General features: G+C 45.8%; 1 protein-coding gene across 2 annotated transcripts in view; it reads right to left on the reverse strand.

The window, feature by feature from the left end:
• The window catches only part of Sh2d4b (SH2 domain containing 4B), a 73,237-nt gene extending 59,677 nt beyond the window's left edge, over window positions 1–13,560 (reverse strand). Inside the window, exon 1 of one of the 2 annotated variants that reach the window (XM_038349904.1) lies at window positions 13,377–13,560. In XM_038349904.1, the coding sequence (XP_038205832.1) occupies window positions 13,377–13,560 (184 nt within the window). Of the gene's footprint in view, window positions 1–13,362 lie in introns of both variants that reach the window. The other variant, XM_038349903.1, reaches the window with a different exon arrangement.
• Between the last annotated feature and the right edge of the window lie 12,313 nt (window positions 13,561–25,873).

Consider the following 25,873-nt stretch of genomic DNA (forward strand, 5'->3'; position numbering starts at 1 on the left):
GAAAATGATACTGTATTTTATGATACCATAGTGTATGGCAAGAAAAAGAGGCTAAACAACATAACTGCATCTCGAAAAAAAAATGAAGACTCACGAAATTCAGCTCAGGTTACTGTATGATAGAATTGTGCTATTTATATACAGATTACGTAGCGTATTGTTTACGGAACCAAAGCACGTATTAAAATAAGGAACGAACAGAAGTGCGATGCACACTGAATTTGAGTAACAGTTGAATATATTGTGAGGATCAAAGAATAAGATTATAGATTCTAGAATTCCATCAAAATGGCTCTGAAATACATCAGAATCATCTAAGGAAAAAGTACAAACAGACTTTGGACAAAGGTATTAAAAGCCATGGAAATTTATATTATTTTTACTATTTCTATAGGCTCAAATGATTTTAATGAGAAAATTTTTAAAATATTATTTTTAAAGACATGATAGGCAGACTGGCACAATGACTTAGTAAAAGTGCTTGCCGCCAAACCTGATAACCTGAGTTCAGTTCTGGAGACTCACATATTAAAATGAGAGAACTGACCTCCACACACATGTGATGGTACAGGTACACACACATATACACACACACATAAATGACTAATACCATAATGCCATAACTTGCCATAACCACTAGGCATTAGCAATGCAGTTAATAACAAGAATTGGCAAAAATATGGGAAAAGTAAGTCCCTCTGTAACTGCTGCTTGAAATATAGGGTTACAAGATAACCTAGTGATTACAACCAAGAGAAAGAAAAACCTATTTCCACACAGAAATGTACATGTGAAACTAAGCACAGTACCATACACATGTAATGTCAGCACTTGGAAGGATGAGGCAGGAGGATCCCTGTGAGTTTGAGGCCAGCCAATGTTAGATATTAAACCCTGTCTCAAAAAAAAGAAAGAAAAGAAAAAAAGAAAACAAAAAACAACCACCAACCAGTTAAAAACAAAAATCCTTGTGCATGAATGTTCATAGAAGTATTGCTCACCATAGCCTAAAAGAGAAAATAAACCACAGGTTCACTACAAAAAGAAGGAGCAAACAAAAATGACCACGGGGTGGGGGGTGCCGGATGGGGAGCACGTACCTAGAATTACCTGAGACATTGAGGCAGAAGGGTCATTAGATGCCAGCCTGAACTACATACCCAGGACTGTTCTTAATATGATCAACAAATTGATCCAACCATTCAATGCTACCTTAAATTCCCAGCATGAAAGCTGATTCTAATATTTGTCATAATAAAAGAGCTATAATAAATAAAATAAATCTTGAAAAGGAGCAAAGGTGAATAACCTACATAGTTCCAATTTTACATTTACTAGAAAGTTACATTTTCAATATTTAATAGAAAGCCACAATCACAATAATATTTATGTAAGGGTAGATACATACATTGGTTGACGAGTAGATAGAGTCCAGAAATAGAGCCATATGTACTTATTTGACCAATTGTTTTTCAACAACAGTGCCAAGATAATGTAATTTAAAGGGGCTTTTTTTTTTTTCAACAAACAATACTAAGAAACTAACACTCATGCAAAAAAGAACTTTTGACTCCCACCAAACATCACACACCTGTCCACATTCAAGCTGTTAGGGAATGAGAACATTAGTACAATTGGAGAGCATGGCAGAGACCCTGGATAGCATGGGGGAAACTTTGAATAGCATGGGAAAGAGCCTAGATAACCACAGGGAGATACTGGATAGCATGAGGGAGACACTGTTTGCAAACAAACAGCATGAGGAGTTTTTCAGTTCGGTGTGCAGAGAGAAGCATTGCTAATTCTTAGGTGAGAAGAAACTAGAAAGCAATCGTGTTCACAACTCTGCGACAGACAGAGAAGCAATGAAGCCATCTGCAAGCTGTTACTTCTGCAGAGCTGGAGCTGAGACCTGCGATCAGATTACAAGGTGATATAGCTAGTTCCTTTCTCAGGGACTGTCCCTGCTGACCTCCAGGCTGGAGGGGGAAGCAGGAGGTGACTTGCACAAGAGTCTCTGACACAAGAAAAGAGAAATTAAATCTGGGTAGTTCAGTCCAGCATCTTCCACTGGAGCCCTGTACCAGTCAGGAAAGGCACCTGCCTCCATGCAGGTGACCAACTCTAGTGCTCTGCAAGAACAGCGTCCTCCTAATCTCCCAACTCGTCATCTCTCCAGACCCATGCTTTCTTTTTCCTTTAGCCTGGGATCCCAGATCACAGAATGGTGCTATCCACATTCAGGGTGGTATTCCCACCTCAAAAAAACAAAACAAAACAAACAAACAAAAACCCCTGTGAGATCTGCCTCACAGAAATACCCAGAGGTTTGTCTCTTAAGTGGATAGGAATTCCGTCAAGCTGACATCAAGATTAGCCATCACAACCAGTGAGCTGGAGTGCCTCTTTACATCTTAAGTGTGATTTAAAATGTCGTGAGTGGACTGTGGGAAGCAGAAGGGGAACGTGAGTGAGCAGGGGTTGGGGGCAGCGGAAGCGGAAGAGCGTACAGAAAGAGATGACTGGAAAAGGGGGCATTTAAAGGTCAGGTAAAAACATGGTACAAGAGAATCTCCCAGGAATCTACAAGGATGACCCTAGCTAAGACTCTGAGCAATTGGGGATATATTGCCTGACCTGGTCATCTCCTGTGACCAGGAGAGACTTCTAATGGAGGGAGTGGGACACCAACCCAATCACCATAACCTTGGCCCACAGGCTGTCCTGTCTATGGAAAGTGCTGGAGAAAGGGTGGCCTAGAGATTGAGGAAGTGGCCGATAAATGACTGGTCTAGACTAAAACCCAGGCAGGAGAGTAAACCCATCCCTGACACTGCCGGGAGCACCAGGACCCAGGGGCTGGATCACTCAGAGACCTAGGATAAAACCAAACATGACTGGAGAAAAAAGATAATGTCAATGTAATGATTGCTAATGATATTTTGTTATACTCATAGATTGGTGTGTATTCCAGTTGTCATCAGAGAGGCTCTGTTATGCCCAAATCCATGAAGTCCCTGCAAAAGCCAAGGAGACCAAGTCCTGTATGTAAAAGCAAAGAGCCTTTACTTTAATCAAGTTTGCAAACTTGGTCTCTCAGCATGTCCAACGTATTGGAATAAACGGAGAGCCCCAAGATCAGTTAGAATTGGGTTTTTATAGTAGTAAAGGTGGGGGGTGAAGGGCTTTTGAGATTTAGGACCCCTGATTGGCTGACATTTGTCTAGGGTGTCCTGGTGAGTGTGTGCTGGCAGGTGGGGTTATCTACAGCAGTTGGAATGTTAGGCGTTTCCTCTGGATGGTCTGTTTTTGGGTGGTGCTAGGTAATCTCAGTTTGTGATTCTTTCTGCAAATTGCCTCAGGTATTGCCTCAGGGTAAACTACTGAGACTCAGGCCTTTTATTAAATTTATCAATGACCATGTTCTACTCTGGCAGGTGATAATGGTTGGAAGTTAAGGACTTCTTTTGGGTGACCTGCCCATACTTAGCTTATCATGGCTAGTCCCCCCAGCTTCATCCAGCAACTTATAGAAACAGATGCCGAGACCCTAGGCAAACATTAGGCAAAGCTCAGGGAGTCCTGCTGAAGACTGGGAGAAAGCATTGTAGGAGCCAGAGGGGTCAAGGACACCATAAGAAAACCCACAAAATCAACTAACTTGAGCTAATAGGGGCTTACAGGGACTGAATCAACAACAGGGATGAGGAGGGGGGACTGGGAAGAGAGGAGGGAGGGCAAACTGTGGCTGGGATGTGAAAAAAAAAAGAAAAAGAGGTAGCTCTCTTGTAAACTGCTTGTACAGACATTTCCTCAATTTTTTAATTGTCTTTTCTGAATTGATTTGGAAAACTTGTTTATATTTGCTGAATACTAAGTTTATTTTATATATTGTAAATATTTTCCTGCCATTTAGCTACTATTTTATTCTCTAAAAATGTATTATTGTGCGTGCATGTACTTAACTATGTGTATGATTTACATGTGAGAGCAGGTGTTGTGCCATAGCACAAGCGTGGAGGAGAGAGGATAACTTCTGGGGGTTGGTTCTCTCCTACTGTGCTTTGAGGCATGGTCTCTCTTGTTTCTGCCATGTTGCATATTCCAGGCAAGAACTTCTAGACAAATCTCCTATCTCAGTTTCCCATCTGGATGCAGGGTAATGAGTAATATAGTATATATATATAAGCCACTGCACCTGACTTTTTAATGTGGATTCTAGTGGTTAAATTCAAGTTATTAGGCTTGTACAAGACCCTTTACCCACTGAACTATCTTGATGGCCTCTGTCATTTACAAAAGTATTTATTAAGAAGATTGCTTTTTATCTAATAATGTTTTTATTTTCTTTGTTCTATGTTTTAAATGCCTCTACTTTGCATTCTCTTTTATTCCTCTAATAATTTTTTTTACACTTTTGCTTCTTTTGTATTCTGGCTTTTAATTGTTCTTAATAAGTCTTTTTAGGGGCTGGAGAGATACTTCAGCAATTAAGAGCACTGGCTGGACCTGGGTTCAGTTCCTACAGGGTAGCTCACAACCATCTGTGACTCTTCTGACCTCCAAATATACTACACCAACATGGTACTGCAGACATACATTCAGGCTAATGCTCATTTACATAAAATAAAAATAAGTAATGTAATGGTTGTTCTGTCTCTTTAAGAGACAAGCCACGCCCACTCCCTCCCCCATCCACTGAGGCAGGCAGGTCTTCCTTCCTGCTTGCAGTCTTAGTCTCTATCTTTATTTCCATCTCTCTCTCAGAGAGGCAGCTCCGGTCTCTCTCTCTCCTTTCCCTCTCTCTCTCTCTGTTCTTCTCCCTTTCTCCCTTCTGTTCCATAGCCACTAAATAAATATCCAACCTCACTCTGTATGGTGTGCCTATCCATCTGTCTTTTGCCAGTGGCCACATGGCTTGCTGCAGGGGATGCCACCGAGGACCAGCCACCTTCAGAGACCTGGTCTCATGCAGCATCCCTGCCTGGGACTGGCTGCTCTCAGGACCCCCTGCCCCCTGCCTGCCACTGCCAGGGATCCCACAGCAAGCTACTCAAGGATCTACAGCAATTTTTAATAATCCATTACAAGTAACATCTCTAAAATATTAAATAGGTAAATAAAAATCATTAAATAACTGTAAGAAAAGGCTGTATATTGAGGTGGAAAGAATAGAAACTTGAATTCTAGCAGTTAGGTGGAAGCTCAGACCCTACTTCACCTCCTTGTTTCCCAGTATATGCTGCTAAGCCTGCATGAGACTTCATCTGCCCAATTAAAACAGAGCTCATTCCCCACTTCATTAATTCAAAGGCACACATTTTAACATTTCTACAATCAGGATGTGTCTTACAATCAACAGTGTATCATGTCTTAATTCACAAAATGCATACAGGTGCAGCTTCCAGGTCTCTAAGAGGGTGAGGTTAAAAAGGGTTAACATGGGCCAGGCTGTGGGGAGGCCCAAAATATGAGTCTATTTCCATCTTGTCTGATGGAAAGAGAGTTTGAGGTTGCTCAAAAAGATAGCCCATGCAAGTAGATCCACTCCACCCTGACCAATGCTCAGGATATTCAAGCAAACTTCTGTGTGGAGGCCTGGAAATGTAAGCCTATTTCTACGTTGACCAAAGGGCAAAGAGTTGGAACTTAACCTCTAGTAGCTCAGTGACTTCTGCTTTCTCAAGGTTATTGTCAACAGGTGTGGCTAATAGCTAGACTTTGTGCTCCAGGAAAAGAGTTGGATTGTTCCTACTTCAAACAAAAGTCTAAGGATCCAACTAAAGGTCCTGTTCCTTTAAGGCAATAACATTAGATTCTACCCAGGGAGTGGTTTGCCTACAGAATGTTTTGGTCTAGGGTGTGAGTGTGATTTGTTTTGTTCTAGCAACAGATGTTTCAATGTGGTTGTAGCCCATGACCTTCAATTGGTATGTTTATTTCCTTGTATCATGTTAATGCAGTTTTTTTGTTTTATTCCTACCTTTTGGAATTGTTGGACCCTCAAGTCTAATCACCAAGGAGGAGTCGCCCCAAGAGACAAACCTCACACAACAGTTGATGTAAAAGCATGGGGGTTTTAATTCTGTCATGACAGGGTCACTCAGCATTCAGGCCAAGGACCCCAAATAGCTGGTACAGGCTACTTTTAAAGCAAAAAGCCATAGAAACAAGGAGGGGGGGAACTCAGGAGTTGTTTTCCAACTATTGGGATTGGTTTATTCAAAGGGCTATTAACAATAATTGGCCCAAGCCAGGGCTGGAGGGTGGTTGCCAGATCAAGTGAGGTAAGGGAAAACATTTGAGGGTTACTTTAGCCCCTTCCCAAGGACTGAGTCAAAACATCAGGAACTGAGTCAACATCTTAAGGGTTATCTTGCCCCAATTTCAATAACTGAGTTCTATCTGGAGAACATTCACAAAGACTCAGGGAGATGGAAAGTTTCCAACATTACCTGTGTGGGTAATTGTTAGATTCCTGGTTCCCAGGGGGAGGAGGGAAAGCACTAAGGCTGAAAGGCCTCAGAGTTATTTTAAAATTCTACAGCATCAGGGGTATTTTAAGCACTTGGAAATTAAATGCAGGTGAATTTCAAACTCACTGAAATTCCCTGCCGATGCTATCCTATATGTTTTCTCCGTTTTATTATTTTCTTTTGTGTCTTCACATTCTCTACTAATATTTTCTAAATCCCTGCACCTCTACCCTGCCTAGAGGCTGGTCCCTGACACTTCTGCTCCTTCTTTTGAAATAGGAGGTTCTGACCTTGGGAGTGACTTCCTTCAGGTTACTTGTTCTATGGTGGGTTCACTGCCTAAACAACAAAATGCTAATGACTTGAATGGCTCAAAGTATTGAAGCAAATAACTGTTAGAGTTGTCCTTTGTATCATGTTAAAGCAGTCTTTTGTCTTCTTCCCCCTGTTGTATTGGGTTATAAAAGTCTATGGAAAATTAAACATGGGGGATATCAGTATTCACTGAAATTCTCTCATGGTACTATCCTATGTTTGTTTTATTATTTTCATTGCATCTTTGTCCTCTTTACTATTTTTCTGACCCCCACACTCCTACCATGTTGAGTGGTACTTTGTCGAAGCTGGCCTCCAACACCAGGTAGGTCTTAATCTGGGTGAGTTCTTCCCAAAGAATGAAAGTGCTCTTGCTTTTCCTGCCTACCTGATCTCCTTTGCTTTTTAGATTCCTATCCCCACTTGCTGAGGACCCCTCCATGAGCTCCCTATCAGAAGTTCTCAGCTGACACTCTCTGTTGATTCAGAATGTCTGGAGCTGAAACTTAAGGGTTACACATAAAGTTACTCTTTCTCCATAACTTCAAAAGGTATACCTTCATCCCTGAGGGCAGTCCCACCTGTCAGATACTAAGAGCTCTCACAACAGTCCCTATAGATGACTCCATATTCCCTCATAACAGGCTCTGCTCTGATCCTGCTCACTACCCACCTGGTAATGTTTCAGTTTCTAAAAGGCTGGCATGGAGATGCTGAGCTGTGAACCCTGGCGATTTTTGACAGATGGGACTGCCTCAGTAGATCTGGGGGAAAGCAAAACAGGAGCAGGAATAAGGCAGATGAGAAGAAGCAGAGGCACCGTGTATACAGGGTAGGCACCAAAAACTCAGCATGGACTACTTGTTATGGTAAAAATAAAATGTTGCAGGTCCCCAAGTGGCAGCAGTGGGCAGCAGGCATGAGACCACAGTGGGCCATGAAGGCAGCCAGTCCCAGGCAGGGAGCCATGCAGCAGGTGAGAGACAGAGACCTATTAGGCATGCCATGCAGAGAAAGTGGGTATTTATTAATGGGTTATGGAAGAGAAAGGGAAAGAGGGGAAAGGGAGAAGAGCAGAGAGAGAGGCGGAAAGAGAGAGAGAGGAAGAGGGAGGAGGAGGAAGGAGGAGGAGGAGGAGGAGGAGGAGGAAAGGGGAGAAGTGGGGAGATGGGAGCTAGGCAGAAGCTGTTGGGAGAAAGACAGAAAGAAAGAACTCAGGCTGGTAGCAGAAGGAAGATCTGCTTGCCTCAGTGGAAGAGGGAGGGAGTGGATGGGGCTTGTCTCTTAAAGGGACAGGGCAGAACATTACACTACTCACAACCACTTAGAGGAAAGACTGAGCTGCAGGAGAGAAGTGATGTGGCCAGTGATGTTGAGACTGTGTCACCAAGATGCTCACTCACTGACTGCTGCCCCACCACCATGGCTTTGGTTTCAGGATAGAATATGAGCCACAAAGTGAATCTCTATCAAAATCAAGTCCATGAACCTGATGGAGCATCAGCTCATGAAAGGTTCACTAGATCACACAAAATAGGTGGGTACAGAAGATGGGACTGGCATGAGATCGTCTCTTGATGCCACAGACTATCAGCTAAATGCATAGACACATGCTAAGCTTCATTCCAGGCCATAAGCTATGTCTCCCATTGTCAGCAGATCTCAGAAGTTCTCAGTGGACTATCTCCCATGCCCATCATAAAACTAGGTTTTTGTTTCACCCATAAGAATGTTTATCAACATCCCCAAAACAGATAAGTCTTCTGGGATTAATGAATTTCCCCCCATTTATCCCACACACTGAAAATAAACTTGCAAATCATACCAGCAGTGCTGACTTGAAAGACACAGAAAAAGGCTCCACCCTCTAAGCTGCACGATCCTCTATCACCCAGAATCTAGAAAAACTGAGATAGGCCAAGCAGAGATGTGCTACTCCCAAATCACCACACCAGGAAAAGAGGGAGATGAATGTGATCTGCCTCTCTTATGCTATGTGCCTTCAGAGTGGTTAAAGGTTTCTTAAAGGAAGACATTTTTTAAATTCCACCCATTACTGTTAGAAAAACTTTGTTACTCCTACGTAAGGTGAATTTCCAAGGTTATACCACCAGGTGATAAAATCCAAGTGATCTGGTTTCATTCACCAGGCTAGACACATTTTTTAAATTGCATCAACAGCCGAGCACCGTTGGTGCACACCTTTAATCCCAGCACTTGGGAGGCAGAGGCAGGTGGGTCTCTGTGAGTTCAAGGACAGCCTGGTCTACAAAGCAAGTTTCAGGACAGACAGTGCTGCTACACAGAGAAACCCTGTCTCTAACCCTACCCACTAAAAAAAACTGCATCAACCCAACTCAACTCAAGAATAGAGGAACTGAGATGCTGCTACTCCTTACCATTGAACACTTTAAGAATTTAATGCCAGCCCTAAGAAAGTGCACATGAGCAAGAGTACCAACTTGGCATTACCAAGAGGAATGAAGAAGAAAAGGAGTCTGCACAGACCTTACAATGTAGGAGTAACTGCATGAAATCTTGCAGGTGCATAGTTATGCCACACTGTCTCAGAGTCTCAATGTGGTAATACGATTTTCCATTGAACAATGAAGGGTCAGAAGTATCAATAGTCAATGTGATGGTAGACAAGCAGATTTTCAAGTAGGGTGTCTCCATTTGCTGCAGCTGGGTTAGGAGACTGCACCAAAGAGCAGGGTGGAAACAGAAGTGTCTCATAATGAGAAAAACAATGTGTGCTCATCCCGGATTCCAATGTCCTGTCCTTCCCCTGTGTAACAGAGGTCTAAGCTATCATTCTAGCTTGTTTCTGTGATCTCAAATATGTGCCCCAGAGTTGAGAATGTCAGCAAGGTTTGTGAACTAGAATAATTTATGATCCCTGGGTTTACTCACAGCCTCGTCAGACATAACTAGAGATAGGCCAGGACATTTTGCCCTAGCTTGACTCTAAGAGCTCCCAGGTGGTGAACTCGGGTCTACTGTAAGCTGGAAATTTTTCCCAGTAAAAGAAGAGGGTCAAAAAAACAAACAGGGTGGGGACAATGGCCAGAGGAGCATGAGACCATTTCAGGATGAGCATGCTTGAGCAACGTTGTAGAGAAATCCCAAGAAGCCAGCAGACCACTCAAGAGGGGCACATTAGATATGTCCTTCAGAACAAGTTAGAAGAAGGGAAGGCAAGCATGCAGGGGAGAAAAATGGAAGGATGTTCTTACCTTGAGCCACCATACAGATGCCTTGCATAACACCTGGATCCTGGCACTTGTGTAACTGTGTACCCTGTGATCCTTCTAGTCAAAGTTTCAAAGGCTAAAACTATACAACTCCACCGATGTCAGCACTTAGGGTAAGTGAACGTATGGGTGAGTGGCTAGACACGAGAACAAATGATAGATTATTCATTTAACTGAATTTCCAAGATCAGAAGGAATTGTATAGAAAAAGTTCGGCCATGAGACTCTAAGTCAAAGTCATGGGATGCATATTTGACTTCATTTCTCAGCAGCTGGGTACCATTGGCTGTATTGCATCTGTTCTGTGAGGCTCAGCACTCTCACCTGAAGTGGGGCCATAGGGAGCCTTCAGGATTGTGCCTGAACAAAGTTGACACACAGGGTGTAGGGTCTTCAAGACTCCTTGTTATGATTCCAGGACAGGAATCAGGCAATATGCACTCTCGACCCTCCAGCAAAAAGTTTTTTGGTTTGTGGGGCACAGTCAGTCCCTTGTCTAGAATTCTCCAGGGTCAGGCCCAAGCAGTTCCCAGAGGGCAGCACTGAAGAGATCATGGACTGAAAACTGAATGGGATTTTGGCCTGGGAGGCACACATTCCTCAGTAAGCTCCCCCTCTTTTCTATTCTTTATAAATCGCAAATCTAATTACCCAGAAAAGAATCTCCTGCACCAGAAACCCAAATGAGTATAATGTATAATTTATATATGAAAATGTAGGTGTCAGCATGTAATAAATTGCCACATAAATATTTTTGCAGTTAAATTTGTAGGCATCTATCGTTCTCCCATAGGAGCTACCAGACAGATGTGAGGCCTTAGGACTCAGGCAGAGGGGTGGCTAGAAAGCTTTGATTGTGGACTTCCCCAGCTAGTGATTCGGTTGCCAGAGCATGGATCCCAAACTTAACACTGGTCCCCGCAGTCAAGTCAGAGCTCTGGTACAATCACCCTACAGGGAGGGGGGGGGGGGCAAGTGGAGGGTCTTTCTGCTAGTTCTTGTTCAAAACAGGTATTCAACATTGTCCCAGTTCTATGCTGGGCCCCAAGGGAGGAAAACACAGTGAAGTAAAGCTCCAAGGTTTAGCGGTTTGGGATCTACTGGGAGAGCTAGACAAGTGAATGATGAATAACAATACCAGGGTGACAAATGCTACAGCTGGGGTCGGTCCTAGTGCCAGGAAGCTACAGAGGAGCAAGTCCTTCCTACACCAAGGGCATCCTCCAAGTCTTCAGGAGCAGGGCAGGCGCTCATAAAACAAAGGGACATTGCCAACAGTAAGAAAAACATGGACATGATTAGGTGGTGCCATCATGCCAATTGGTATGCATTGGGGCAGACCAACAGTGAGACTGGATTGGAAGGCAGAAGCTAGGTCTCCAACAGGCCTATATGCCCAGCCCTGAAACAGGATTTGGCCTGGATTGAACACTTTGAACAGATCAAAGCTATATACTTTATTTGATGAATAGATGGAGGCCAAGTGAGGGTCATGGGAGCAAAAATGAAAGCGAGTGTATTTGTGTTGCCAAGTATAGAGTTATGGCAATGCGTTATGATAAAATAGCCTTGACATTTTTAAAGACTGGAACTTTTACTGTACCTCACAGCCAGAGTTAATAATACACCCTGAGATATTACTAAGACTTAAGATTGCTATCCTACTGTGAACTCAGCCTGTTTGTTTAATCTGCCTTTAAGAAGACAGTGTAACAACCAACATTAATTGCCTTGAGTTCCCAGGTAATCAACTTTTCCTGTCTAAACTAATGCATAGCCCAAAATCTTAATCTACCTGGCTTTAGTGGACTGTACCAAGTTTTAGCCTTGGACACTGAATAAAAGGACCATAGGGCACACAGTTGACCCAAGTATCAGCATAGGGAATACTGTTAAGGCAAGGGCCAGGAGCCAAGCAAGGTCATGCAAGGTAGCTCCCATGCCTCTCACTCAAGAGTAATGCATGTGTTTGGGACATGTGTCATAATAATCACTTGTCAAAACCAGCAAATATTGGATGAAAACAATCCTAGAAAAGGACTATCCACCATAAATATTGAATGAAGCATACAAATATTGCTTGGTAAACAATGATGTTTATAGTACTCTTTGTTATCTGGGTTACTTGCGGTCAGTGGGGATCAGTGATTTAATCTTTCATAATACTGTGTTCAAGATTTCTGTAAAGTACCCTTCATCCCTTCCCCCCAAGTGATGCTTTCTGTACTGTTCAATAAAATAGAGAGAAATCCCTTAGTTAGGGACAGAAAAGGAGAGACAGGGACAGACAGATTCACAAGACAGCCTTATCAGGCACATAAACAGACTCATCCAACAGACAGAAGACGATGGAAGCTATAGTGGACTGAAGTAGCACATTGAATCTGGGCTCATTCTTGATCAAATGACACCAAGGAAAATTGCCGTCCTTAATGCATGCAACACCAACACTTTGTTGGTAACTCAGAATTTACTAGTAAAGCATTCAAACTGACCACAAAGCAAGTGCAACATACACAAAAGCTACTCTCCACAACAAGATCTTACATCCTGTCCAAGGTGCAATAGCCTGTCTGAGGCCAGCTAGAGGTCACAAGCAGGTCATTTAGCATCAGTCCATGGCTTTGACTGACAAAAAACTTTGAATATAAAGAAGACAGGGCCCTTGCTTCTTGCCTAAAGTTGCTAATGCCATTTGGAAATGATGAATAATCGTCCAAGGAAATTTCCTGGACATCCTTCTGCCAGATGTGCAATGAACCTCCAAAAACAACCACAGTATCCTCTAACACGCACCGCGAGGCAGGATGTAGAGTACAGGCCTGAGCTGAGATCCAGAGTCTACATGGCAGGGAGGAAGGCCATATATATCTTCAAGGCACTATGCCTAAAACTGGTAGCGAGGCAGAGGAATACATCCTTGGTCTGGGCATGCACCTTAATGGCAGAGTGCCTACCTAGCATGCAGAAGGTCTTACACCCAATATCCAGAATCAGAAAAAGAATGATAGAAAGACTGTTGTCTATTATCCGTCATGCAATTGCCAACTATCTGAGCATGGTTTCAGTGGTGTTGTCTCAGAAAGTGAGCCGTATACAATAAGACAAAGCAAGTTCCCATTTCCCCAGCCCATTTGGGTCCGGCATAATCCTGGCCACATCCTTCATCTATACTCCTGGTTGGAAGATAGAAAACCCAAGCTAGTGGAATCAGAGCCCTCAGCATAAGAGTTTCGAATCCCCCGTCTTTTAGAACATTAGTGACCATATGAAAGAACTCAGCCCGGACTCATTAATGTTTTTACCTCCTGGGTGACTCTAAGCCACATACCTCGCTTGACCTTTGCAGGCCTGAGGCCTTCTGCCTGGGCCAGGGCGTCCCAGGCCTCCCGCTCCCTCCAGCGCCGAAGCTGCTCCTCTCTCATCTTGTAGAAGAGAATGTGCTTTTGCACATCACTGAGCTCAGCCAGAAGCTCAGGGTCGATGTACATGTCGTGCAGGATCTGCTGCAGCATGATGCTGGAGGGGATGCACGCAGGAGCACAGCCAGTCAGAACTGCAAGGCCAGGTAGATCCCCAATCCAGGCTGATGCCTGGAGTCAAACTTCTGTTCTGGGTCTTCACTTTGGGGCCACTCCAGGTGTCCTTTCCTTATATAGCATCTTTGCTGGGACAGCAATATAGAACTAAGCAGTGATAACTAAGGAGCTGAGAGACAAATTGGAGGCAGGAAGCAATCTAGCCCTAGGTTGCTTGTTGGTCATTGCATTTCTGCCATGCCTTGCAGAGTGGCTTCATCTGGGGTTCTGGGACAATAAGAGTCCATACCTCTACTCAGACCCAACCCTGCCTGGGCCAGTAGGTGTCGAGTGATCTGTTAGTGGAAGGTAACGATGACACCAGCTGTATCAGTGACACTGGCCTGGCCAGCTGAGAGCTGATCCCTCCCCTGCAGATAAGCGGGGGGGGGGGGGGGGGGGGGGGGGAGTGGCTTTGCCTTCTAATTCCATGCTCGAGCCAATGTCAAACAGAGACCTCTGGAACGGTCAGAAGCTTCTGCAATGCCCAATTCCACACTGCATCGGCTTCACTGTGGACGGCCTTTCTCCTCATGTGAGGGCACCTGGAAGACTCAGACACTACTTTTTTAAAGTGCCTCGTGGAGGGAAAAAGAAAACAGAAACAAACAAACAAAAAACTTCCCTCCTGTCTGTTTTGGCTCCAAAATAGAGAACAAAATGGAATCAGGGGAGGCAATAGAAGGGTTGTTATCACAGTGTTCAAGACCATAAAGCTGACATCATTTCTGCTTTCCCTAAAGCAAACTCTTAAGCTCTGCTTACTCTTACAGACAGGCCTCTCCAGGGGGCCGTTTGGGGGTTGTTGCTGTTGTTGTTGATATCTTTGTGGTCACATCCTTATTACCACAAGCAAAATTGCCTTTGTGCCTTACTAGGAGCTTCCTGGCGGCTGCTTTGAGGGAGCTACCTCTGATTGGCTCAGAGAGAAGTAGGCGTTGCAGAGACCAGAGGCTCCCCCCACTAAACTTGCATACAGAGCTATTCCCCGGGGGCCCTTTACAGGAAGAGTCAGGGGCGGTAGTGCACCGGCCAGAGCTATCTAGCCGGTGGCTGCACCAGCTTCCCAACCAGAGTTCAAACTGGACATCTTGTTGGTAGTGGAAAGTTGCAACCCTGTCAGGGAAAGCAGGCAGGTAAGCAGGATTTGGCACTATGAGCCGGTCGGACTGGTGGCCTTTGTGTCTCCTCTTCCTTGAGTTTTGAAGGTAGTAGATCTCGCAACCGAGTGTGATGGGAGGGACTAGGGAGTGTGAATCAGTCTCGCTCTGCAAGACGGAAAGGAAAGAAATAGAGCAAAGCAGATTCTTACCAGCTAAGCCCACAGGGTCCAAAAGGTACCTTCCTCTCAGGTCAGTTCCTGAGTCGCTGTGTGACTCTGAGCTGAAACCTCTGCGCATAGGAACTCCTGCCAGGACATACCCTTCTTCCTCACCACAGCTTCTCCTGACTGACCCCATTGGGCCCAGCCCCACACCCTCCCCCTCCACACAACACCCTTCTCCCCCCTTCCCCAGACCCGTGGCCGGAAGCTGACTTCTCCAGCCTACCCCTGCCTCTGATGTGGTTATTTTTGTCTTTCTCCCTGAGTGTGTTGGTTAGTTTTTGGTCAACGTTACACAAGCTAGAGTCACCTAGAAAGAGGAAACCCCACGTGAGGAGCTGCCTCCCGCAGACAAGGCTGTGGGCACGTCCTCTTTAGGTACATTTTCTTGAGTGCTGATTGCTGTGGCAGGGGGGGGGGGGGGGGGGGGGGGGGGCACTGTGCCATTTCTAGGCAGGTGGCCCTGATCTGTATAAGAAAGGTAGTTGAGCGAGCAAGAGGAAGCAAGCCAGCAAGCAGCCTTCCTGGCAGATCTCTGCTTCAGTCCCTGCGTTGGCTTCCCTTGGCGATAGAGTGTAAGACATAATAAACCCTTTTCTGCCCTCAAGTTGGTTTTGGTCAGCGTTTTATCGCAGCAATCCAAAGCAAACTAAGACACTGGTGAACTGAAGGCAGAAAGGGCACAAAAGCATCCAGCCTCTTTATGCGTCCCCAGGTTCCTACCAACGGGGGATAGTGGGCAACAGAGCACACTGTTAAGAGAAGCAGAATGGGCCGGCTGTCTTGAAGGTCTAGGGTTCCAGTCCTTTGAAAGTGTTGGGGACTCTAAGGGTCTAAGACTAGGAGGAATGGCCGCAGCTAGTGCTACAGAGGCTCTCTCTGCGGGGGAGGGGTGCTTCCTGGCAATCCTAGGTCAGTGGGGCAGGAGGTCAACTGACACCAAATCTATGGACCTGACCCAGCCGCTGGGTCAGGTTTCTGGAACACTAAGGGGTCAGTTCCGCCACACGGGGTGCCACCTGCACCCGCATTCACCTGTCCAGTAGGTAGGGTCCAACCTGATACGTCCTGTCTGCTGCGCTGGACCACAGTCCAGGCTTGGATCCTGTGGTAAGGGTGCAGGAGCATCTTCCGACAGGTTGCGATTTGGTTTTATTTTTCAGTAGCCAAGTGGTGCATTTCCTGTTGTACACTGACACAGTTCCTTGTGGAGCAAGTCTGTTGTGCAAGTTTCTGGAAACCACCTGGATGTCACGCAACTGGGGAACATTATTGCTGTCACAAAGAACGATGACATCAGCTGTCTGGCAGAAGGGAAACATCCAGGGCAAATAAAGTGAAAAGGCAAAAACGTGGGATACTGTCCACAGTCTGGTTCATTTCAAAAATGTGTCTGGACTCTTGGGCAGTGGATTACACAGAAGATTTCACACTTAATTATTTAGCCCAGCTACTTGGTTTCTTCTTAGAGAGTAGGGGTTGTTATGAGTGAGATAGTCTTGTATAACTCATGACTAAAATCAAATGTATTTCAGAATTCCTAAAATGTGCTCCACAAACACTACCCCTGGACATCAGCCCCCATGAGGCTCACGACTAGAAAGAGCCCCAAAGGTCTAAACGCAAGTCCTCCCAGGTTTCTTAATAGCCGGATCTGCACTAATGACCCCTCTCATCAGTCTCAGCATCAGTCGCTTTAGTCTGCTGGCCTGGGCCAATCACTGCCTGACGACTCAGGGAACACACCAATCCCCTCTCCTAGGGCCTCAACATTGGTTTATCAGTCTGCCTAGGATTCACTTGGCTGCTCACCTAATCCCCCCCCCCCCCCCCCCGTCTTGGTTCATACAGATCCATCCTCTTTTTGCTATTCCAGAAATCAAACCCAGGGCTTTACACTTTCTGGGCTGTGCTATGGAGCCACCTTCTCTGACCAGCTCCATTTGTTCCCTCCCTAAATGCCTGATCCTTCCCGTCACTTCCCCTGAACTTGTGTGTTTCCTTGGCATTTAACTTTGTAAATGACTACGTTACTTACTGATTCATAACTATGTGTTTTGTCTGCCTCTCTGGTAGGTAATAAGCAACCAACGGCAGGTGCTTTCATCTGCTTCACACGTAGAAAGAACCTTGCAAAGTGATGCTGGATAAACATCTACAGAAATGAGACGGTTCTGTTGTAAATCCTTATTATGCAGAAATTCCTGGGTTTGGTCCTCAGCACCATATATACCAGGAGTGGTGGTGTGCAGCTGTCATCCCTGACCTTGAGCAGCAAAGGTCAGGACTACAGAGTCATCCTCAGCTATTAGCAATTTTGATACCAGCCTGAACAACATGAGGCCCTGTCTCAAAACAAGGGGAGAAAAGATAATGAGGCAAGAACTGACCAGAGCTGGGATAAATGCTGTGTAGTCTAGCTGCTGGCCACTTGGACCCAGCAGTCATAGGCAGATGGGCTTAGGTAGATGGATGAATGGCTTGGCCCTAAGCTACTTGCTCAGGCTTTCCAGTCATCCCTGACCATATGGTTTCTAATAGGCAGTGACGGTCAGAGGACTCCATCATTCCAGCTACAGCCAAGACTATTACAGCGACCATTGAAAAAGAAGCTATAGGTGAGTTCTCCTTATATACCATCCACCTGCCTCAGCATACTCTCACTTAAGGAAGACAAGGAACACACTGGGAATCACAGTTGTATGGTTCAAGAGCCCTGTGAAAGTCAACACCAATTTCTGTCTCATTACCACTAAAAAATAATAATGAGGAACATAGGCAGGCAACAGGGCATGTACCAATTTCTGTCTCATTACCACTAAAAATAATAATGAGGAACATAGCAGGCAACAGGGCACGTGACTATAATCCTAGCACTCAGGAGGCTGAAGCAGAGCCAAAAATTAGGTTACATAAAAAGACTTTGTCTCCAGTGGGTGGGGGAGGCAGGAAAATAATTAGCGTCCCTGCATGGATGTGCAGTAAACACTTAGAACATCCTATGTAAAAAGCAGATCCTGCCCAGCATAGGAACCAGACATATAATACAAAACACTAGGAACAAATTTAACTTCTTGGGGTGGGTAAGCAACAAAACGTAGACTTCTTTGATGGGAGGATTCCTATCTATGCTTTAAGGTGGCCTGGGGATATGCCAGTAAGACTATCAGTAAGACCCAATAATGGTCCGTGGGTGCTGTGGGAGCTCCTTCTGCTCCTTCAGCCAATAGCCTTTAAAATACCAGCCCACTTTGGTGTGGTCTCTTTCGCCTTATAAAGCAGCAGTAGCCCTGTTCTCTCTCTTGCTTCCGGCTACTAGACTGTTCCTGGTCGCACAGAGGGCTGTTTAGGACAGATATCTGTTAAGTTTCCCCCTTAAATAAATAACCCTTTTATTGATCATAATTCCAAACTGGTATGGGATTGTTTTGTGACTTACGTCAATACTTGGCGCTTCAACATGGTCAACTAACTCCACATAAAATCTAAGAGGGCTTGAAAAGGAATTCTAGACACAAATATAGAGTTTAACACAGCGTTTTTGCTGTTTGCTGGCGGCTGCCGCAGAGAGATTTTCCTGATTCAGCAGCCGCAAAAGGAAAAAAGTGTCGTTTTTAAAATGCCAGCTTTCTGGGCTATGCTGCTAGCGTGACCTCTGGCTCTTTCGGGAGATCAAGCACTTGGATGGGGGTTGTGAGCATCATGCTGCATGTGGCTTGTTTGATGGCAACTTGGACCAGCTGTGTGCCTAGAAGTTGGTTGGTGTACATGGCTCAGAGACTCAAGCAGCTCCACCATGCTGGAATATGCTGTGCTCTGACTCTGCTCTCTTTCTCCCAGAATTCAGTTTTTCTCGGCCTACCAAAGTTCTGCCCTATCAACTAGGCCAAGGCAGTTTCTTTATTCATTATCCAATGAAAGCAACACACAAACAGAGGGAACTCCTACACCACGGGGAGAAGGAATAGTCAATAATGTTTGCCTTGTAGGCATGAGGACCTGAGCTCAACACTCCCGAATCCATGTTATTAAAAGTAACAATAAAAAGGAGGTATGATACACTTGTAATTCCAGTTTTAGGCAGAGGCAAGCAGATCCCTGAGGTTTACTGACCAGTCTAGCTTTCTTGCCGAGTTCCAGGTAAGTGGAACACTAGATCTCAAAAACAAGGTCTGTGTTGGGACTGGGGGTGATGGCTTAGTGGGTAAAGGCATTTGTCCATTTGTCCCCAGTCCTTACTACCTGAGTTCAATCCCAGGGCCCATATGGTGGAAGGAGAGAGCCAACTCCCAAAAGTCATCCTTTGAAGCCATACACACTTTGTAGTGTGTACCCCCCCCCCCCCGCACACACACACGAGAGAGGAAAAGGGAGAGATTCCAGCAGCAAAGCTCAGAGTTGTAGCCAACCATACTTGCATGTAGCTGCATATCCCACAGGTCCAGGGAGTCCTCTCTCATGACTCAGTTTCCATAACCATACAGTCAAGTCATTTTCATTCTCATTAACTGGTGACAGAGAGTGTAGATGAGTCAGGCACACACAGTGACTTCAAGAGCTCAGTTCTTCTGATTCTCCATGGAGGGCCTGGCTCTTTGATACACTGGATCGAAATCACCATGGACTGAGGTGACCAATTCTCTCTGCCAAGCCAGCCCACACAGTCCTCCAAAGTTTGTGTGCTAGATGTGGTTTCAGCCCGGGTTCATCTACAAACATTAGGGAAAGTTGGCTGTCTTGTTTTGTTGTTGCTGTTTTTCTGGTTGCTAACTGTGGCTGATGGCTTTCAGCCTTTCTTGCAGGACAAAGGTGAACACCACTAAGGAAAGAGTCTGGCCCATTGCAGAGACAGAGATTCCAACTGATCACCTTAGCACATCAAGACCCTCACTGGCTCCCCAGATTCCTACTCTCCACTATTCTTCCCTACATTAGAAGCCTGTAAACCATTTTTTTTTTGTTGTTTAACCAGGAGTTTGCCCTGGGCAACCAGTGTGTCCTGACCCCAATTCCCCACCACTATCCCTAGCTGGATATTGGAAATCCAACTATCTTGTCATGGGTGCTTCCGATAAGGGCAGGAAATGATACAAAGAAGCAGGAACTTGGGCCTTTCCTGATGCTGTTTTCCACAAGAAATCCTCCCAGGCCCCTGAATTTAGTCATACACACACTTGCTAGATGTGGGTTCTACTGGAGATAGATAGTACTCCAGGTCCTTTTCCTTACCGAGGGACACTGTGAAAGAATCATTCATTCATTCTAAAGGAGGCACATCACCTGCTCCTAGGTGATCTCTGTGCCTGCATCCAGCTCATGGGATGGGAAACCCTGGGTCCTCAATGGAGAGGCATTACTGAGTTGGCTGTCACCTTTCTACCTGACATCTGACGGACATGGCCACCACTGCATCTATGCTCCATAAACCGCTCCTGCAGCCCCAATCCTGCTCATCAGAAATCACTAGTCCCTCCCATCTTCCCTCAGCTGATGCAGTTTAGCAGCAGTCCTATGACAGAAGTCTGCAGCCCTAAGTAGCCAGCAGGCTGCCCTAGAGACAGCCTTTCATAGGGTTCTTCTTGGTCTCTAGCACTCACTGGAGACCAAGCAGTATTCTGTCCTTCCTATGGCTCTTTCCTATACAGAAGAGTCACAGGCACAATTCAGGCCCCACCAGACCCAGGTCACCCTGGCCAGAAGTGACAAGCTCTGCCCTTGCCTCGGAGTAGCTGGGAATTCCAGTCAGCCTAACCCTCCTGTTCAGGTTAGGAAGCCACAATCTAGGTCCTGCTGGATACAGCAACCAGGAACGAGCTACCAGTGTCCTCAACCTACCTGACCTTCTTTTTCCTTTTAAAAATCATCTCATGTTTATATTTGAGGATGCAGAGGTGAATGGTGGATCCACTACTAAACCATAGGTCTCATGGAGTCATGATTTGGCACCACCTATGCCCTCCCACCTCATCCCATTCCCAGCTCTGCTTCTCAGCTGTGTAGTCTTTCCAGACCCCCAGAGCTGCCGCTGAGTTCAGTACCCCTCAGTCATATCTGCAGCCAGTGAACCATCTGTCCGAACCTGGACAGAGCCCACAGTCTGGACCGGTATGTGAGGAGGCTACTTGTGGCCTCCAGGCTGGGTCAGAGTCTACATGAGATAGACAAGCTCCAACAGCTTGGGTCTCCAATTCCTCACAAAGGGACTTGGGGAATCTACTTCTTCACTTCCTTGAACCACAGGAGTTGAACACAGGCCACCTGTATCCAAGGTTTGCTTCTTGCCCTTCCTTTTCTGCACACAGTCAGACTTCTGCCACCCCTGAAGCCGACTCTGAGTTCTAGGTGGTGAAACATGAGCCTAGTCCTTTCTGACCCCCACTGTTTCTAACCAGCAACAAGGAGATGTAGGAGGTGGAGCCACAAAAGAGCCTGGGTCCTTGGGAGCCAGTGGAACACAGCGTTTACAAGCCGATCCTCGAGAAGCCACTAGGACCTGTAAAAACAGCAGAAAATACACAAACCTTCTTCAAATACATTCTGATTTTGGGAAGTGTTTGTTTAATGGCTAATCTTCTGACTCAAATCTTTTTTTTTTTTTTTTTTTTTTTGAGATAAGGTTTCTCTGTAGCTTTGGTGCCTGTCCCAGAACTAGCTCTTGTAGACCAGGCTGGCCTCGAACTCACAGAGATCCACCTGCCTCTGCCTCCCGAGTGCTGGGATTAAAGGCGTGCACCACCACCGCCCGGCCTGGCTCAAATCTTATATGACAGTTCCCAAACTTTCTGTCACCTGAGACCTGAGTTCCACCACTGGATTTGACTCCATATACCTGGGGGACCACTAAGTCTGTAATTTTCAAGTGAGTCTGTAATTTTCAAGTGACTGGCATGGGGACCACACTGAGAGAACCATTTTGGAATTCCAGCACTTCCTCCCTCTTTGCCAAGGACAAGGTACTCACTTTCTGACCTTTATTAACTCTATGCTGTCAACATGGCCCTCCAATACCAGCTGAGGCCCTTTGATCACTGCTGGTGACGTGGGAGTCACTGTCACCAATAGGGAGAGAGGAAATCCTGGCTGTAAAGCCATTTATGACACTTTCCAGCTTCATGACATCTGAAAGTTCCATAATCTATTGCTTCCTCTTATATAAAATGGAGGGTCTTGTGTCAGTGTCCTCTTCCACCAGCTCCCTCAAAACTCAAGAACAATTCCGAAGAGGAGAAAGGGTATAAAGGGTGTGAGATCCAAAGGTCAGGAAGAATCAGAGTGGCAAACTGCCTTCTGAATATGACTGGACCACTGTACTCATGAACTCAAAGCATCTGGACACACCCTACACAAGATCAAGCCAGTCAACACTCTAGCATGGTGGGAGAGGGGAGTAGCACCACCCGTTACCGAAGCGATACTGACAGCTAATGGCTTCCCTCCAGGGTCAGCTTTTTTGAAGGGGTTCACTCCTGCTATGTTAACCACTCTCCTTTGGGGTGGCCCCACACTTGTGAGAATTACAAGCAGCACAAAATGGACTTGGTGGGAAGTTGCGGAAGATCCAGGAGGAGTTAGGAGGAGGAGTGGGGGTGGATATGATCAAAACACATTGTAGGAAATCATCAAAGAATAAAGATATATTTTAAAATATCTGTCTTTGCTGGCTGTAGGAATTACATTGCAGGGAAGGAAGAGGATTCACCAGCCAGGGGCTGGGAACCCCCACATCACAGAATATTCACTACAGGTTCTACTCTGTTCTACCGAAGTCTTTACGTCCACAGTAGCCAGGAATTTTTGTCATCTACAGAGAAATGAGGTAAACACACCTCAAAATGCAGCTGTGCTCAAAAATCAATTGCAATATGGGTAGTGCAAAGAATCCTGAAGAATTGTCAGGACAAGGTGCAGAAGGGCCAGGCAGAGGATGTTCGAGTGTCCTGATGGGTATCAGAGAGAAGCGTTCACATCTCTGGAGGGAACTTTCAGACTAGGTGGCTGGAGAGCTCTAGTCCTCAAGACCACCGTAGTTCTCCAGCAGAACCACTTCTCAGAATCAACGTGATATAAACCTGATTCCTGGATCTGGCCACTAGTAGATGGAGGGTTGGCTTTGGGGTTGAGGAAGGTGAGTTCAGCAGCTCGGCATGAAGAAAGCAAGGTATCTGCAGACATCCAGGCACTGAGTGTCACTCAACCATCCATATACACAGGACCACTGGCATCCAAACACTTTCCATGGTCATTGGCCTTTACCTGGGATGGTTAGGGATACCAACCACCCGGGGTTCACTTTTCACCATGAATCAACAGCTCCTTTGGATAACCTACCTGGGTCCTATTTGAAAGTGAGCTCTGCAAGATTAGTTAGACATTTGAAACAAGCAAAATATTCTGGCTGTTACCAATGAGAACCTATGTCATTTAGGACACAATCCAACAGCTTTCAGTCTCTAGACTTTCATTATCTTTGAGGTATTTTACAACTATGCTGTAGAGTTACTGCAAACTTATTCTTGTAGATAGATGTGCATATAATACATCCAGACGGGATTCAGCAGATACCAATACTTCATTGTGGTCCTCCTTTGAATTGGTTAAGCTTTCCACCTCCCTCAGTTAATGAACTGAAATTTAAAACAATCTTCACATGTGCTTATCTACATGTATGAATCCTTTAAAATATTGTCCATGGCATGGGAAGGACCACTGACTCTTGGAGGTGAAAAAGACTCATCTGAGTCCATGAAATATAAAACCCTACCAGCTGTCAATCCCATGCTTAGACAGATGTCCATGCCTCTTTATACATCTTCAGGGACGGGGTACTCAGTCCCTCAAAGAGGCCACTGCAACGCGTTCCATATGGCCCATGGCTGTGCTAAATTTACGTAACAAACACAATCTAAATGGGGATAACATCACATTGATTCATCTTGCTGAGAGGTGTTTAGGACAAAGGGAATCTATAGACATATAACCCAGACTTCTTTACAAGAGCACAAGGCTGAAGGGGCTGGGCATGGAGGATGAGGATGCTAGCCCTGCAATGAGGCTGCGGAGGAGTGACATGTGAGATTTTACACTCCCATTGCTTCTAGACAAACACAATCACAAGTGGCGCATTTGACCTGACTTTTCCTGGCTCTCTGGAAGTTTTCCCCTATACGTTCACACCAGTTTTTCTTGGCACCCAAGAAAGCACACAGCAGCTCACTCCCTGGTTTGACAGTGAGCCTGGTTATTCATGGAAGCTGGGGATGAACACACTTTCCCACTAGAGTTGAGGAGCGTGTCGTCTCTTCCTCAGAACCCAGCAATTTCCAGGGCCTGTCCTCCCTACCAGGACAGGGATCAGATGGGGTCTCCCAAGCATGCAAGCATGATGACCTGGCGTTCAAAACACATCAGCTAGCACTAGGTTCCACAACTACACCTACATTCCAGATTTCCACTGTGCACCCTAAGCCCCTGGAGAGTGGGAGTGCTGGGGTTCCCAAGAGGAGACCCCATGCTCCTGACCTCCAGAGGGAATGTCCTTGCCACCTTCTCACCCTGGGTCCCAAAGCACTGCCACAAAGGTTCTGGGGACCCAGGGGCAACTCCTTTACTTGGGTGGCTTTCTGGCAGGATCCATACTCCTGTAGGAACCAGTGCGCGCCCCCCTCCCCCGCATCTATCCTTCCGGCACAGAAAGCAAAGGGACCTTGAGCTCCAGAGTCCGGCTGAAGTTCCCAGCAAACCTCAAAGATTCTTTCCTAGAGTGACTGACATGTGACAGCTTCCTTTCAGCTTACCACAGAACTCAAGCTGTAGGACACTCCTCAGGGCTCAGCTGGAGGAAAAACCTCATCTCATTTAACCCTTGAAGTACCACAAGGGGAGGAGCTACCATTCCTATGTCACAACAGAAGGAACACGGCATGGCAGCTGGAGACATTCATCCACAAACCTGACCTAGCACAGTCAGCCCCTAGAACTTTCTAACACAAGCACACCTGAAGTCCCTTAAACGTATTTTCTAAATCCTATTAAGTTATCTGAATATCAAGTATTGCAGTTCCCCCCGCCCCTTGTGAGTGAATGATGTGAGTGTCTAGGTACACGACGCACGCCTATGCATGACTGTAGATGTGGGCGGGTATGGCACATCCCATATGGAGGTCAGAGGCCAAGCCCTGGTGTTGGTCCTCGACTTCCCTCTTCAGACAGGGGTTCTCTGTTGTTCTGCTGATTAGGCCAGACAAGCTGACTCATAGCTTCCTGTGGATTTGCCTGTCTTACCACATATGTCCTGACAGGGGCTGTGGGATTACAGACGTTTGTGCAAACACAGGTTCTCCAGGCTTACAAAAAAGCCCCTCTGCTCACAGTAGCATCTCCCCAGCCATTCTGCAACTTTTTGTTTTAATGAACTTTAAGAGCAAAACATACCCACAGGATGAGGGGAAGTGAGTGGCATTCCCACCCCTCACGCCCCAACCGACAGTTATTTCCTAACATGTGGTTGAAGCCCCATGAGCAGTCACGGGGAAAGGAGGACGGTCCCTCCTTGACTCCACCACCATGAAGTCCCATCATGGAGGCTAGAGGCTGTCTCGAGCAAAGCAGGCCCTGCCTCAGCCTCCAACAATGGAGACCCTGTGGCAGACAGAGAAAAGGAAACCAGATCCCGCTGATGTCACTGAGTCCCTTGGATCACGCCAACCCTGGAACTCACTCCACCTCTGGACTTTCCAGTTTCAGGAGCCAAAACCCTCCGCTCATTGTTCAGGTTGCTTTAGCAGGGTTTCCTGTTACCTGGGACTGCAAACATAATCCCCTGAAGATCAACGTCCACTTGCTTGTGGCATATCATACAGTGGATAGCTCAGCCAAATGAATGCACCACGGATCAATACCCTAAGTAAAAGAAACCATAGAAAGCTG

The sequence above is a fragment of the Arvicola amphibius genome, chromosome 12 (assembly GCF_903992535.2).
Source record: "Arvicola amphibius chromosome 12, mArvAmp1.2, whole genome shotgun sequence".
NCBI lineage: Eukaryota > Metazoa > Chordata > Mammalia > Rodentia > Cricetidae > Arvicola > Arvicola amphibius.